Genomic DNA, 16,666 nt, shown 5'->3' with positions numbered 1-16,666 from the left:
GTTTTAAATGGATTACAGATCGATTGTTCATCTTAGTATTTTGCTATATCAAATTTGTTTCTTCTTTTTACTTAATCTTAAGGACTTAGCAAAATAAAAAGTTAAATTACGGATTTCGTTAATCTATGTACATCAACTGGCACAATTTTAAATTTTCTTTATATTCTGAAAAAATTTAGACTATGTTTCTATAAGTTGTAGAAAAATAAAAATACTGCATCTTGCAAATTGTTTAGGCTTCCCTTGGTGATCTATTTGAAGAAAAAAAATGATAATCTTTGAATTTTTCACTATTGAGAAGATTTTTTATTTTAAAAAAAAATTTCATTTCATCAGACTTGATTATTTCTATTAAATTATTTTTAAAAAATTCTTCCTCATCAAATTTGACAAAAAATTTCATCAAATTCATTTATATTTGTATGGTATAAATCTTACAATATCATGTCAATATCATTGGCATTTTATGACGGATACATTTGTAATCTGATCCAGATTCACTAAGAAAATCTTTAAGGCTCCATGAACTACTGCTTTAAGTGATGTCCATATAAGAGGGATCCAAAATAAGTTAATACAAAAGGTTAGGAAGAAGTAAGAAAACCAAATATGAACTATCACCTTTTGGAATCCAAGCAATTATCTTGAAAATATCTCATAGAGTAATGCCTAAATGAGGTAAGGTAGATTACTTCTTTTCTTCTGGCCAACGGTAAACAAAATAGTCTTTTTGGCAACAAATAAGTTCGACAACTTAGTTTTATAGTATTTTATGTTTTTAAAAAGGTTTGTAATATTTTCACAGAGATTAGATTAGGTTAATTTTATTTTTGGTCATTGGTATTCAAACTTGTGACCTGAAAAGAAAAGTTAATACATAATACATCACCTAGTGAATCTAGTTTGGTTTAATAGAAAAGTTTAGAACACTTCCTTTGGTTAGAGTCCATCAATTTTTCTTTAAAAAAATATTAGTATTATAATCATTCATTTTTGTTTCATTTTCTTAAAACTAGATAAATCATTTATTTTATCTGGTAAAATGATATATGTCCCTTAAGTATGTAGACAATTTCTGAAAAGCTCTAAATTAAGAATTTTTGCTCTTTCTTTCCTAATTTTTTATTTTTATTTTTTTAATACTGAGAACTCCTCGTAATACTTGTTGGAGATGCTCTTAGTTTTGGTGACTATAAACTTGTGTTCAAGAAAACAAAAAGTGACGTTGTAAGACTGGCTTATTTCTGTTAAATTTGATTCCATATGTTTTTCGTATTGATTCGATTCAAAATATTTGGATGTTTGTAAAGCTTTGGAGCAAAGCAAATATCAAAATGTAAATTCATAAACAATAAAGCAAAACATAAATACTATTTTTGAAAAAGCTGAATATCATATATTCAGTCCATAAGTTTATAGATATATAATATATCTTATGTATATTTATACATTTTATAGTGTAAATTTGGTCAGTTTTGAAGTTGTTTTCAGTATTGAGTTCCATACCAATATGATTTTTTCTTTGAGTCAAATGCTTTCATATGTTTTATATTAGACTCGTTTACACTGAATTATTTGATTTGTTTGATAATTTATGTTAAAATGTTAATTTATTAAATTAATCATATTATGATCTGTGACATTGATTTATTTTTGCTTTTTGAAAATGTTTTTGATGGTATGTTGTAAAGAATAAAATATGTTTATTCAATATTTTGACATAAAGTATTTTTTATCTAATATAATTAACAAATTAAATCGAATCGAATGATCCATAAATATTTAGAAAAATGAATGTTCGAGTAAATGGAACAGGTCACGAATACTCGGATTTTTTCGGACAAAATCTTATGCAATGTAACGTACCAAAGTCAAAGGTTAGTCCAAGACTTTAACATAATAAGTTAGGCCTCCTTGATATTTGCCTTCACTAACGTCCTTTACTAACGTTAACGGTCATTACAGACTCATAGTCAAAAAACAAATATATCACAACTGATTCAGAAATTAATCAAAATTAAAGCACATTTTTTGACAAAGGGTAGAAGCACATACTTTACGAAATCAAATAAATATTATATATTAAAAGAGTGAATTACACAATACATGCAAACTTTTTATTAACGGGATTCAGAAATTGATTCAGAATTTAATCAAAATTAAAGAAGCACATTTTTTGACAAAGGGTAGAAGCACATACTTTACGAAATCAAATAAATATCATATATTAAAAGAGTGAATTACACAATACATGCAAACTTTTCATTAACGGGATACATATTTTATATATATTGCCACTGCAAATCCACATTCGGACTGAGTGCACTTTTTAAACAACCAACACTTATACTAACGATTTTACACCCGAACGAAAAATTGCATAAAAACTCACCCAGACATTTATGAATATTACACATACATAATGATATTATATATATCTTGGAAAATGAAAAATACTTTTCCAAAATATAAAAAAAAAATGAAGGAAATAAAGAAGAAGAAGAAACCTTGGAAGTTTTTTTTTTTTTTTGTGTGTTTGTCGTCTCAAACTTAGGGAGATGAATAAAATCATCGCTCATCAGGTACACGGTCGGACCATGAAACCCGGAAAACCCAGTTAGAGACTGTCTTCTTCCTCAAACTCTTGAGCCTTTCATGGCTGCTTCTTGATATCATCCGTCCACAGTCTGTGGACTCTACGAATGTTTTGAGCCTCTTCAAGGCCAAATCGAGTGTATCCTCGCTCATATTAGCGAAACAAACCCTAAACCAACCCGGTTCGGTGCAATGGCAAGACGAACCGGGCGAGATGTTTAGTTTCACGTTGTAGACAATCTTTTTCCAGAGGTCGAGCTCTGCTTCGAATGTGTTCGTGTCCAAGAGGTGTCGCATGTCGACCCAACAGAACAAACCTGCGTTGCTTCTCAGGCAAGTAATCCCCGCGGACTCGAGACCAGACACTAGACGCTTCTGTCTGGACTTGAGCCGTTTCTGATTCTCCTCGAGGTATTGGCTTGTGAACTTCTTGTCTGAGAGCAATGCAGAGAGAAGGTACTGAGTCTGAGAAGAGACAAGACCGAAACTCGACATTTTTGTAGCTGCGGAAACGATCATGTCGTCGTTGGAGTAGATCGCTCCCACGCGGAAACCAGGAAGTCCAAGATCCTTGGAAAGGCTATAAACGACGTGGACTCTTTTAGTAACGTCGGTGTTTTCGAGTTTCTTGTCTTTCAAGACATCCATCACGCTTATGAACTGTTCGAACCCGAACATGGTGCCTGAGTAGATCTCGTCGCTAATGAGATGAATGTTCTTGGAAGTGATGAAGTCAACGAGAAGGTTGAGCTCACGTCTGGTCAACGCAGTGCCAAGTGGGTTAGATGGGTTGGTGACAAGAACTCCTTTGACTTTGAGACCAAGCTTATGGGCTTGTTGGTAAGCTTGTTGTAGAGCTGATTCCGTGATTTGGAAGCCATTAGAGCTTGAGCAGTGGATTGGCACAATCTCAGCTCCAGTTCTCCATTTAAGATCTCTATCAAATCTGTAATATATCATCAAAAAGCCAAAACGTAAGCAAAGAGTTTTAATGAGTTTACTTGGAAACCAAGTAAAGTGAGACTAGGGTTATAATTATAACTTACCCAGGATAGTAAGGAGTAGGCAAGAGGAAAGCATCGCCAGGCTCAGCAAGACAAAACATGAGAGTCTCGTTCGCAGAGGTCGAACCAGCGGCTAAAACAATTTTTTTCGGGTTAAACGTGACTCTATTTCCTCTTATCTCTTCCATAAACTCAGCCATTGCCTAAAAGAAACAGAATATATTCATGAGAATAGAGAAAATGATATGTTACTTTTGATGCAAGTATTGGTTAGTATCTTTTACTGAATTTGAAGAAGACAAATGAAACTTACTTTTTTGAATTCAGGCATGCCGTGATAGTCTTGAAAGAGAGCAAGCTCTTTAAAAATGGATTGACCGTTCCTCTTGAGGCTAGCTGCGTCTGGGTTCTTAGCTAACCACGACTCGATTAAATCGAAGCATAGCTGATTCTCAGCAAGACCCATCTGGATCATCCCATTAGGGTTCTTGATCTCATCGTAAGGATTCTTCTCGTACTCTTCCCATCCCAAGAAGTAGGATGAGTCTTGTCCATGACCATTGCTTGTCACTTTTGTCGAAAGCTGTTTCATTTTTTCTGATTTTAAGTCAAAGAGATTATGGTCGAAAAAAAGAGAGAAAAAGAGATCTTGATTTAGTGTTTAAGACTTTAAGCTGTTGAAAAGTGATGAGATGTGTTTGGAGAAGCAATGGGTATGTTGAGAGGTATATATAGATAAACAATCTTACGACATTTTATCCAAGAATAATAAAGTGTGACAATAGGATCAGAAACTAGTTAGACTTTTTTGACCGCCCAGACATAAACATAGTTTTAGTAAATGTTGGTTAAGACATGTGAGGCAACTTCTTTTTTATTGTTTTTATATGACTAATAAATCAATCCTCTATATATTAAAATATAAGTATTACAACATTTGAGTTAACCATGTGTCATCACCACAATGATTCTTAGAATCTTTAGAAAAATAGGTTAGTCCATCTAAATATATAATAAATTTTTTATTAAACTAACCATAAATTAATTATTAATATTCTCAAGTCTTTCTTTAAATAAAAATTTACAGAAGTACCTAATGTGGCTAAAATATATATGACAATTAATGATTTTGAATCATAAAGATTTGATACAAATTAGTGCATTATCTATAATTTTTGTTTAACTTTAAATTATTAAAATAAATAAAACAATCACATTAATCATATAATAAAAAAATTATATTTTTCCGTATATGTTATATTTTTAACTTTTAAAAAAAAATTCACATTGAAATTTTTATGATCCATGATTTAATTTTTTTTTATGACAAGATATAAATTATTACAAAATTATGTAAGTAGAAAGTCTCATATATATATATATATATATATATATATATATATAATATCTTTTAATTAATCTATATACCATAGAAAATACATAAATATTTTAATTTTGAAGTTTCTTTTGAACAATTTTTTCTGATAAAATCTTTGAACAAATACTCATAACTTAATATTTAAAATTTGCTTTGAATGTTTACAAAAATTATAAATTACTAAAACTTTCAAAAACATTGCACAATGAAAATTTGTTATCAGCGATTTAAATTTTTTGTTATAAAAGATTCAAATAAGTAGAACGCATCATTTAAAAATATATCAATATTAAAATATACTATTTATCTATGTATATATTATGTAAATTTAGTTATATAAAATAGAAAATAGAAAAAGTGACTGTTTGGATTAATAAAAATTATTTACGTATTCACACCAATTTAACTATATACGTAATAGTTACCGATTTTTTCATTATCCAATATATATATATCATTTTATAATATATAAAAGAACATATAATATGTAAAATATATTTATATATACAATGTTCATTCCGCGCAAGGCGCGGATCTTAATCTAGTCTGCTATTATTTGCAATAGTTCTTTAAAAATAAGTCATCCATCATTAATCGTGCATTCAGACATACAACAATAAATCTAACTCTAAGTACTGGATGTTTTCAAAAACTTCCAATACTATACATACAAAATTGAATGGCACATTTGGATATTAATGCCTTAATTTATCTGTTCGTTTACTAAGATCATTATGACGTATTAAACTAATGAAAGTTAAATGATTAGCCTTTACGCGTTTCTAGTCACCGCCGGGCCGTCCTTATAATGACCATCCTCTAGGGACTAAACATGACAATTAAAAAAGCAAACTCATATGCCATTAATGGTTTAACTAGATCTCGATCCGCATAACCGCGCAGATTTTTGTTTTCATTTATTTTTATATAAATATTTTATTTTTAATTCTAAATTAGTATATATTATAATATAGATATGTGTCTATCAATTTTTAAAACATAATAAGTTTACGGTATATTTTTTTCATTGAATAGATTGTTTCAAACTTTCACATGTATTTATATCTTCTTCTATATATATATTTACGGATTATTATTTCATTATTAAAATCGTAACTATATATATAAAGATTAGTAAAATAATGTTTTATTGTCATATTCAAAGATATTGTAACATTTAACAATTTTAGAAAGTTTTTAAAAAATTAAATTTTTCGCTTCATAGATTTATATTATCGAGTAAATAATTAAACTTTTAATTTTTTGTTTAATTTTTAAAATAAACTATATATTTTAAATTTTCTTTTCATTGGTTTAAGGTAGTAAAGATTAATCATTGTTGGATAATATGATTTTTTTATTTCAAAAAAATATTTATAATTTTAAAAGTTAACATCGACAAATATTTAAATATTTAACATATGGAGGTATAGTATTACAACATTAAATTATATCTATTTAATTTAGATTATCTATAAATCCGATGGATCATCTATTGTTTAAATTCAATTATTGATAGCCCAATTAAAATTTCTGGTAGGCCCAAAATTTAAATGATAAAATTAGAAATTAAATGTAACATGACTTTCTATGAATATGTCCATTTTTAAAAAATCACACATGAATCAAGGTTGTGATTTCTGTTTTAATATATAAGATTGTAGAATTTGAATTTATTATGATTGTTATTTAATAATCCACTCATGAAGTCAGCAAGAAAAAGAACCTTTATGAGGATAGATAGAATTTTGCGGGTATGTCCCAGTTTTTTTTCAATACTAAGAGCATCTGCAACTCCAATGCAAAATTTACTACAAAATGGAGTGAGTTATACAGTTGTGAACAAAAAAAAACATTACTGTATTTTTTGTTTGTTCACAACTGATTAATCCACTCCATTTTGAAATAAATTTTGCATTGGATATGGAGATGGTCTAATGCACCATTGCCTCTAATTCATAAATTACTAAATATAGATATGGTAAAATTACCAGAAATCATTGTCTATAAAATTGACATTTTAAGAAATTTTCTTATAAGAAGTTAAGAATTTTTTTTATAAGAACATGTACGTAAATGTCAACACTTTGACTTATATGGTATTTTAATAAAGTAAAATAGGGGTGGTAAACGTAAAATTGGAAAACAAGGAAACTGACATACAAGAAAAGGGAAGAGAGACAAGTGGGATCAAACGTAGTGCCATACCGACATCGAATCGCTTTAAGAATATGGAATGGCTCATCAAACTGATCCTGTATACGTATGCATATACATGTATTATTTATAGAGAAGATGGTAAATCAAACCAGTGAGTTATATACTTTTAAATATTAACTAACAAAGTCAGGTGAACGAGATCAAAGCCAATGTTGGTAGCTGTTGGTTTATAAAACTATCAACTAAGTAACTAACTTATGTATATGCCCCCAGTTTTTTAGGCGACGTTGTTCAATTTAACTTTGACTCCAACTATCAACTAATTTTTTTTGTCAACAACTATCAACTAACTTAACTGGAATATTCTTTGGTAGTTATGGTATATTATAATATCAATCTATATTATTAAAAGAGAAGTACCCATTTGAAAATGTTCTTACTTCGTTAATTAAACTTCCTTTTTTTTCTTGTCTTTTTCAGTTGCATTTATGAAATATCCTAAAATGAATAAAACTGCCTAATTTATTACTTGTCTTTTCAGTTACATTAATGAAATATGTTTAAATGAATTTAAACTTTCTATTTTATTGTTTTTCTTTTTCGGTTACCTTAATGAAATATCCTTAAATAAATTTGAACATAATGTCATTTAATCAACCAAAAAAACTCATGAGTTATCCTTACGTGCATAATTTTAATAATGGAGATTTTTAAAAACGTGCATCAATAAAATGTTATCTAAAACATGCAGCACTAATATATAACATGCATCAATAAAACTAGAATTTGACTCACACAATTGTACGGATATTATTTTCAGTTGATTAAATTTAAAAATAATTATTTATTCAAAAAATATTTAAGAATGACTATGTTTTTAAAAATTATATGGTATTATTTGCTCATAGCTCATTTGTCATTTGATAAATTGTTAGAAAGAAAATTTTAGCATAATATAACTTAGTTGTCATTTGCTAAATTTACGGTTTTTATTTATATTTTTTATTATTCAATTATTATATTTTCATTTTATATTTGAAAGATAAATGAATTTTCTTTCAAACAATATTTTTGTAAATGTATTTTTAAAAAAATAATCAATTAAAATTGTTATTATCATTGAATATCATTATTTTTGACATAATTTGAGTTTTCGTTTACATCAAAATTTATCATATTTTATGATAATTTTTATTTAAAATGTAATTTTCATATTTTTCAAATAGATTCTAAAACTTTTTTTTTAAATATTTTGTTATAATTGTTAAAAAAATATTGAGTTGCATTTCAAATAAAAAGGTAAAGATATTAAAACTATTCTAATTAAAATATGTAAAATTTAATATAGTTTTGAGGAAATAGTCAAAATAAAAAAAAATTACACATAAAATAATCATGATTTTTGTTAACTGGACGGATCATTATTTATATGATATCGCACACGAAAGAAAAATTTATGTTTTTAAAATTATCTAATTAACTCTATACTCATTTTTATATATTTTTTATATGATATCACACATTCGTAAAAAAATAGATAGTTTAAGATGCAAAAAAAAAATATTTACTTAATGAATATAATATGAACGAATATTACGAATACATCATTTACTAAAATAAATAATTAAAAACTGAAAATTCATATCCGCGCTTGCGCGCGGATCAGGGTCTAATTGTTTCTTAAAAATAATAAAACCTGACGTCAGAAAATCGTTATTATTTCAAAATTTATAAATTTTAAAATGCATTTTGAGTTTTAAAATAATTAATAAGAGGTTGCCATTTTCTCAGATTCTCTTTCAAGATTTTATAAAGCTCAAATTGATTTGATTGGTGCAGCCATTATGGGTCCTTGAATAACAGCTCCTAATAATGCTAAAATGCAAAACGACTCATTGAAATTAGCATGTGAAATTATCCTTCTCATGATGATGAAGCCATATATTTCGGTATTTATCATCTTATTCTTGATTGCGTTTTCTGGAACTACCAAAAGATATCATATCAACTCATAGATGCAATCATATAATTAATACGATATAAGTTAGATTCCATACATTTTAAAGAATCAAGAAAGAACACCAAATTTTTATTTTCTTAACATTAAACAATAGAGTTGTTATATTCCCTATATAATAAATTACATTCGAGGAAATGGAGCAGAGGAAAATAAAGGGACCCAAATAAAGATATAATTAGAAAAGTGTAATTAAATACTCTCTCTGTTCCTAAAAGATCCATGTTTTAGAATTTTCACACTTTTTAATAAAACATACTCCTTCCGTTTTTTTTATATAAGTCGTTTTAGAGGAATTTTGATGTTCCAAATTATATGACGTTTTCTGTTTTTTAAGTAAAATTTATTAACACTTAATGTTATATGACCAATGACAATATACATTCTATTTTATTATTGGTTGATTTGTGGTTAGGTAAATAATTAATGATGTTTTTGTTTAGAAAATATAAAAAAATAATGATTTCTTAATTTATGTGCACAATTCTAAAACGACTTATATTCAAAAATGGAGGGAGTATTAAAACTTAGCTATAAATGCATAATTTTATGTAATTTTATATTTCTTATATTTTTAAACCAATAAGATTTTAAGAAAAGCAATTAATGTTTTTGAACTTCACAATTTCTCATTATTAGTTGACAAAAATTACATTGGAAATATAAAATATGTATCTTTTTGAAACAAAAGTTTTCTCTAGAATATGGATCTTTTATGAACAGACGGAGTATATTGTATTGTAATTAAATTTCTTTATAAAATCATAGAGGAGGAAGCAGAGACTAGGGGAGGCACATGGAGATGCAGTAGAAATAGGGTTTAACAATGCATGTGAAAAGTGTAGGTTATGAGACCCTACCCGCTCCAAATCCCTACATCAACAACATTTTGTGACAACCATCGTGATCTCTCTTTTTTCCAATTTTGGTTTTTCTTAATAACCACCATTCATGTTCCAGAAATTGACAAACATGGGTCCCATTCATCACTCTCTCAAAACCTGATATGTATTGTGTAGTATACTTTTATTTGTATTTTCTTGAATGTTTTAGTGTCTTAGCTTGTTTGCTGGTCGAATCTTCATTCCTTCTCTCGTCTAAGTGAGGGTTGTATCTCTGGATGCGATTCCAGTCATACCTCATAACCAATGATTATCATTGTAAATATAACGAACTTCCAACCTAAAATCAATATTGGTCATAAGTGAAGTGGTTCATCTATCTTATATATTACTAAAGATCTTTTTAAACTATCGATGTGGAACACTTTGAGTCTAATACACCATTTAGGGATGAGCGATTTCGGAATGTTTGGACAAAGATCGATCGGCCAACTTTGGACCAGATCAATGTGGATCGGGTTGGACTGCGTGGATCAGACTCTGATATCATATTAAGATATATTACTAATAATATCTCTACAAAATCGTCTCTTTCATAAACTTTAAAAGATTAGTGACTACAACAGTTCAATATATTTCTATATAAAGAAACATGGTTTCTAAAAATACATAATGTTATGCAGTAAATATGGGAAAAAGAAACAGATAGAAACTATTAAAAAAGAATGTTAACAACGAAAGTAGTTTAGTGGAAGATTGTATTGTGACGAACTTTTATATGTGTTAGTCTAGAACAGGGATCAAAACGTTTTATCCACATATTTTACTTGAGCTCTCTTTTGTCATTGGAAAAAAAAGGAATTACATGTTTCATAGGCTGTCAATTAAAATGTTGCTCCTTATATATGCTCAAGATGGTTTTGTATATTTCGATTGGGTAGGTCATATGATCATGCCAATAATAAATCAGATAAAAACTTTGATAAAACACACAAAAAGTCCCACCTGCGTTGGATACCAAGTTAACAAACAGTATGGTCAACATATGTTTATGTCTTTATACCAGCCTGTGCTTTTGTGTTCCCTCTCGTTTTCCATATTTATAAAATCCACGCTGTAATTTTTGTTTTTATGTTACTTTTGGACAAATAGTTCACCTTTTGTGACCAACTTTAGATTCAGTACAAATGGAAAAAATGATTCATTGAGCCGTTAATTTATATATCATAAGATTTGCTTGTGTTTGGGCTCAAGTCAACCGAAAAACCCAACATGTATCATTTACTTACCCATACATACATATTATTATTGGGTCTAGCTCGTATAACAAGATCAAATAGAGAGTGGGCAGTAAACAGGCCTCTTCTTGCATAATAAAATCTTGAGTTAACGCTTAATTTCTGTGTCAATTAGCGATCTAATTTTTCTTTAGTTCTGTTACTCTATGATCTTAAAACACAACAAGATTCATTATAAATTATCTAGACACTAGACCAATCAAATGGCCAACCAATCTATAGCCTATAGAGAACTAAGTTCTACTCCCTCTTTATCATTTTAAGAGGTGTTTAAGGTTTTGCACAAATATTAAGAAAATACAAACTTTTATGTAATTGGCTTTGGTTACATAAAACTAGGGGTTGGCCCGCCCTACGGACGGGTGATTATACATTAAAACTATTTTATACTAAAATATATTTCAATTTTATAAAACATTTGACAATTTACTTCAAACTGTTTTTATTCTAAGATCATATATATTGTAAATTTTATTAAATTTTGTTGGTTTAAATTGAAAAGACCATTCACATTTTTTTTGTTAGATACAAAGTTATTAAATAAAAACTAAGAAAAAATACATTGATAAATATTTTTCTATTTTATTTCCATTGCAATTTGATAAATTTAAGAAAATCTAAAGTAAGAATATCAAATATTTTTTATTTCTAGTATCAGATTTTAATATTATTACAATAACTTATTTTCTCGCGATAGTAATACATCCACCTCCAAGCTAAATCAATTAAAAATCAAATGTAATGTGATAACATTATAAATAATTATATTTTAAAGTAATATATAAAAAGTTTCGATAATTTCATAAATAATAATTAGAATATTTTATGTAACAAAAATTATGTTTTCAAAGATATGTTTTCAGTTTATATTAGATATTCAAGTTATAATGAAGTTTTCCTTAATTTTTAGTGTTTAACAAATTATGTTTTGTAAATTATTTTAGCATTTTCTGAATTTTTTATAAAAAAATATTTATTGAAATGTCACTCATGCTATTCAAAAATATTTTAATAAATAGTGTTATAAATTAATAAGGTATTACATTTCTAATGGAATTTTACTTGAGTTTAACACCCTATCATAACAAATAATTTATTTCGAATAAGCTAGAGTAAACCAAACATAATTTAATCAAATAACTTAAATGTAGCGTAATCATTAATAATATGGAAATTAAGAGAAACCAAACTGCGTACAAATGTTTTCTGAAAATTGTTTTTATTTTCAAAGACTAAAACCAAAAGAAGTAACTAAATCATTTAATCTTTTCAGTGGCGATGTATTGAATGTTTCTATGTAAAAATATCTCATTCTCAGTTTCCACATAGTAACATAACATCATAAAACATGTATACTTACATAATTAAATGGAACAAAACAATATGTTAGGTTTATATTCCAGACCAAAACAATCAAAGAATATATCATCAAGAAAATAGTTATACACACCAAAACTGTAAACAGTTATGTATATACTTTGAATCTACACAAATCATGATTTATTTTTGTACTCTTGTACATTTACTTTAATTTTTTGTTATACTTTTTTTCTTAAATTTGATTTAGATATTGCGAAAGAATAAATAATTGACCCAATGTAATAGACTTAGTATCTTAATTAGATACACAATATAAAAGTTAGTGTTGTTTGTCACTGCTATATTTTTTATGTTTGCTTTTTTTTGGTTGAACATCGTGTTTTCTTATTTTACGATCAAGTTATTATCCATGTATAAAACATATATTTTTATCATAATTTGGATTGAAGAATTTTAGAGTTACATAGCAAAGTTGTGTATGTCAAAAGCATCATGCCATCCTTTGTGTATCTCGTCGAGACAACCACGAACCAAACCAACTTGACCATGACAACCTGCCACCTATTCTCATCATCATCATTGCCACTAAAACCACCTGGCACCTATTATCACCATCACCTGAGGTCAGAATGTCTCACAGACCTGTTGTCTCCATGCGAGATACGAGATACATTTGAAGCACCTTTGCTGATGCAGACATTACAATTTTGAGCTGAATTCTAATTTTTGGGGGGGGGGGAATATGCTTTCGCTTTTGTTACATACGCTGCAGCAAAGAACGAAGCTACCAACGAAAAACTCTTACTGCACTTTAAACATATGGAGATATTAAAAACCACTTCAATCAGAGAAACAAAAGCTACAAATTATTGTGCAAGAAGTTTTTTAGATATCAATCAAGTGTAGACAAATCAAAACCTGGCTCCTCTCTGGTAGAATCTTGATGTTTCTTGATACAATTTGGACTGAAGAATTTTTAGAGCCAAGTTGTACCGAGACAACCAGGAACCCAACCAACTGGATCATCACCACCTGCCATCTATCATCATCATCATTGCCACTAACTTGAAAAATCTAATTCCCATACGCTAAAGATTAAAGATGCATATATATTACTCACCATAAACTGCATCCTTTCTCTGCACTCTCTTGCACATTCATCTCGTTTCGCTGCAAAAACGTCAAACTGTACCGTACAATGGGTTTCACTTCTGTAATATCAAATACCTGTAATTGTATAACCACCTTGAGCTCACGAAGCAAGTACAATTATCATAGAAGCAAACAAAAAACAATCCAAGTAATAAAGTTTCTGTTTTTTCATGATAAGAAAAGTGTAAACGTTTTTAATGTACTAAGAACTTTCTTACACATGAATCAGAATCTTTAAAGCCAAAAGATTGTATAACTTTCACCGATAACAATCAGAGAAAGACAGAAGATTTAATCATGACAGAACACTAAGAATATCGTAGCTCTACAACCCACATCAATTCAACTTGTACCATATACTTTACAACAAAGTGATTCCATCCACAATCTAAACCCAAATAAAGTTAAAAGTAGATTAAAATCCTCTTCATATAATTAAAGAAAGAACGACCTAGAACCGTGATTGGTTTTGATTGTTAACAGATGAAATAATATGATCCCACATAAAACTTTGAATTTTTCACTAACAATTACTTTGATAGAGGAAGCCTGATACATATTTTCATATGTGGCTTCTAAACAACACAATCAGGCGATGAGCCATGTGTTAATGAAATTAGTCTGGGGTTCTGATTCTTGAAAAGAGAGAATATATGAATAGTAAATAGAATCCCACCTGTTCGTAGATGACCAGCATCTCTACACCAATCAGAGATTTTCCATTGCGTGTTGCAATTAAACTTCCCAAAAATGTATGAGCTTGAAGATAATTATGGTCTCTCCCAACCCGTAGCATCATCGTTGAAAACCATGGGTGCGATATCTTCTGCTTTTTCTTATAGGCAGAGTTGATTTTATAGTGGGAAGCTCGGGGAAGGTGAAGAGAACATTTGTTTGGTATTGGGAAATTAATGAAAAAAATAATGAAGCAAGGTTGATGATTCATTGTTGTGGGAAAAGGCGTTTCACCAAATAACGCAAGAACTATCGCCGTTAAAGTTTCCTTTGGCAAGACGGAGAAGAAAGAGAATTTGGGCCACGAGTCTAAATTGAGCTTCAAAATATTTTTCATGAAACTCCCGTTTAGTGTGGTGATGTATAACTTTGATTAGTTTTAAATATTTGTACTGATGTGGCATCCCTAGAAATCCTCTAATTTAATTTTTTTTATATAGTAGAGATAACATTAAATAAAACTAATTCAACTAGTAAGAAAAAGATACAGTATTTTATAATTGGACAAAAATTTCAAATGACATTCAATTTCACCTAGAATTGTGAGAACATCATTTATTTTGAAACAAAATCAAAATTCTTAAACACCAGTTAAACTGATACGGAGGAAGTATCAGATAATGTCGTAGCTTTAAAGAAATAAATGCAGGCTAAATTTATTAAATAGTTAAATTATGAATCAAAACGTTGAGAATGGAATACATTTTTTTTTTTTGAACTTCTGTTTCTTTCTATAGAGCAAATAAGGCATATAACAAAGAGATGGAGATGTATTTGGTTTGAAGACCAGTAGTAATAATACTAATAATGTTATCTAATGTAATGGCTTGAGGTGGAAGACTTGACAAGCTGGTTTGTATGAAACCTTGGAAGCTGCCTTTTCGAATTTCTTGCTTCCTGCTTCGTTTTCCTCTAAATTCGTCTGTGAGAAAAAACGGTTCCACCACGACGAGCTACGCATTTTAGCCTGCAAAAACAGCAAAACTGCATCAAATTCCCGAACAGGACATGTATAAAACCTAAACTACATCAACGCCAAACTAATGAAAGACTTTGACTATTGTCATGTGTGGTTTTTCTTGAACTTACCGGTCGTCCGACTTTCGACAAGTCTGTAACTTTCCCCTTTGGCTTACCAGGATTACCTATAATTGATCAAGATTTTTAATTGATTTAAATCTCTTTAGATACTTCAAAATCTTAAGCCGTTTAGAAAGGCTGGGGTTTTAGTTACCTGCGAAGAGAACGACACCATCCGAAGCAACCCGTGCAAGTTCAGGAACGGTTTTGTTCAGATACTTGGGTGAGAGGTAATCCAGAGCATCTGAGACGATCACAAGAGAAAATGACTTTGACCGGTAAGGAAGAGGGAACTTGATGTCAGCCACACGTACAAGGCCTTTACGCAAAAGACTTTTGCAGTTGGAGTCTGCATCCTCTACATCATATGGTTCAACACCCCATGCTTCAGTCTCTTCTTCCTTCAACAGAGTAGAGACCACTGAGCATGTTTCAGGACCCACGTGCAAGACTTTCCGCATGCTATCTCCGTAAGCGTTTTTGAGAATAGGAATGGCTCTTTGAACTTCTGATGTGCATGAATAGTCACCTGTACAAAATTTAAAAAACAGTTAATGTCAAGTGTCACGCAACCTTGCAGGTTAATTTCAAAAGAGAAACTATCTGAGTGACAATATTACCTGTGATCTTGCTGACTTCTCTGATACTTTTAAACAAACCTATCATTACAGTAACCTCCAATTAGGGCTTACAAGTCGAAATAACAAACATAACATAATCACTCGGTGGAAGAGAAACAAACCTGGACCGCTGAAAGCATAACCAATGAGAAGGCATGCTCCCTGGTAATAATTACAGTTTTGAAAGAAAAAAAGAAGTCAATTTGTATCCTATGAAAGGAATCACTAACGTAAGCAGGGACTCATTTCATCATACCACGAGAACAAGGCAAATAGAAAGCAGAGGAGAGGAACGTGATTTAGAGTGCAAAGCTCCTACAAATGGAAAGCTTCCACTATCCCCTCCACGCCTCGTGGAACCTACTTGCCTTCTTGACATGACTAAGATCCCTCTAAGCTTCTCTTAGACCTTCAAAGCAAAAAAAAAAAAAAAACAGACATTAAAATCTATCAGTCCACAACTTT

General features: G+C 29.4%; 2 protein-coding genes across 2 annotated transcripts; both read right to left on the bottom strand.

Moving 5' to 3' along the window:
- Nucleotides 1-12: 12 nt before the first annotated feature.
- LOC106351310 (1-aminocyclopropane-1-carboxylate synthase 5-like) lies at nucleotides 13-4,833 on the bottom strand. Its single transcript, XM_013791125.3, has 3 exons — nucleotides 3,913-4,833; nucleotides 3,642-3,802; nucleotides 13-3,541 (listed from the first exon to the last, which is right to left on the bottom strand). Exons 1-3 carry the CDS (start codon nucleotides 4,189-4,191, stop codon nucleotides 2,569-2,571), a joined length of 1,413 nt encoding a protein of 470 aa, XP_013646579.1. The 5' UTR covers nucleotides 4,192-4,833; the 3' UTR covers nucleotides 13-2,568.
- Nucleotides 4,834-15,145: 10,312 nt separating this feature from the next.
- Nucleotides 15,146-16,604, bottom strand: LOC106346624 (probable pectin methylesterase CGR3). Its single transcript, XM_013785996.3, has 6 exons — nucleotides 16,458-16,604; nucleotides 16,324-16,363; nucleotides 16,202-16,240; nucleotides 15,736-16,110; nucleotides 15,591-15,646; nucleotides 15,146-15,468 (listed from the first exon to the last, which is right to left on the bottom strand). The coding sequence occupies exons 1-6, from the start codon at nucleotides 16,578-16,580 to the stop codon at nucleotides 15,316-15,318; spliced, it is 786 nt and encodes a 261-aa protein (XP_013641450.1). The 5' UTR covers nucleotides 16,581-16,604; the 3' UTR covers nucleotides 15,146-15,315.
- Between the last annotated feature and the right edge of the window lie 62 nt (nucleotides 16,605-16,666).

This window comes from Brassica napus, chromosome C3, assembly GCF_020379485.1.
Source record: "Brassica napus cultivar Da-Ae chromosome C3, Da-Ae, whole genome shotgun sequence".
NCBI lineage: Eukaryota > Viridiplantae > Streptophyta > Magnoliopsida > Brassicales > Brassicaceae > Brassica > Brassica napus.
The sequence above is the reverse complement of the archived record's forward strand: the minus strand, read 5'-3'. Positions and strand labels throughout refer to the sequence as shown.

Bases quoted from the DNA above. Each gene is read 5' to 3' on its own strand.
- LOC106351310 (XM_013791125.3), bottom strand. From the start codon at position 4,191: ATGAAACAGCTTTCGACAAAAGTGACAAGCAATGGTCATGGACAAGAC. The intron at 3,803-3,912 runs GTAAGTTTCATT...TGTTTCTTTTAG, and splicing joins GCATGCCTGAATTCAAAAAA to GCAATGGCTGAGTTTATGGA. The intron at 3,542-3,641 runs GTAAGTTATAAT...GATATATTACAG, and splicing joins CCTACTCCTTACTATCCTGG to ATTTGATAGAGATCTTAAAT.
- LOC106346624 (XM_013785996.3), bottom strand. From the start codon at position 16,580: ATGTCAAGAAGGCAAGTAGGTTCCACGAGGCGTGGAGGGGATAGTGGA. The intron at 16,364-16,457 runs GTATGATGAAAT...AATTATTACCAG, and splicing joins CTATTTGCCTTGTTCTCGTG to GGAGCATGCCTTCTCATTGG. The intron at 15,469-15,590 runs GTAAGTTCAAGA...CTGTTTTTGCAG, and splicing joins TGTCGAAAGTCGGACGACCG to GCTAAAATGCGTAGCTCGTC.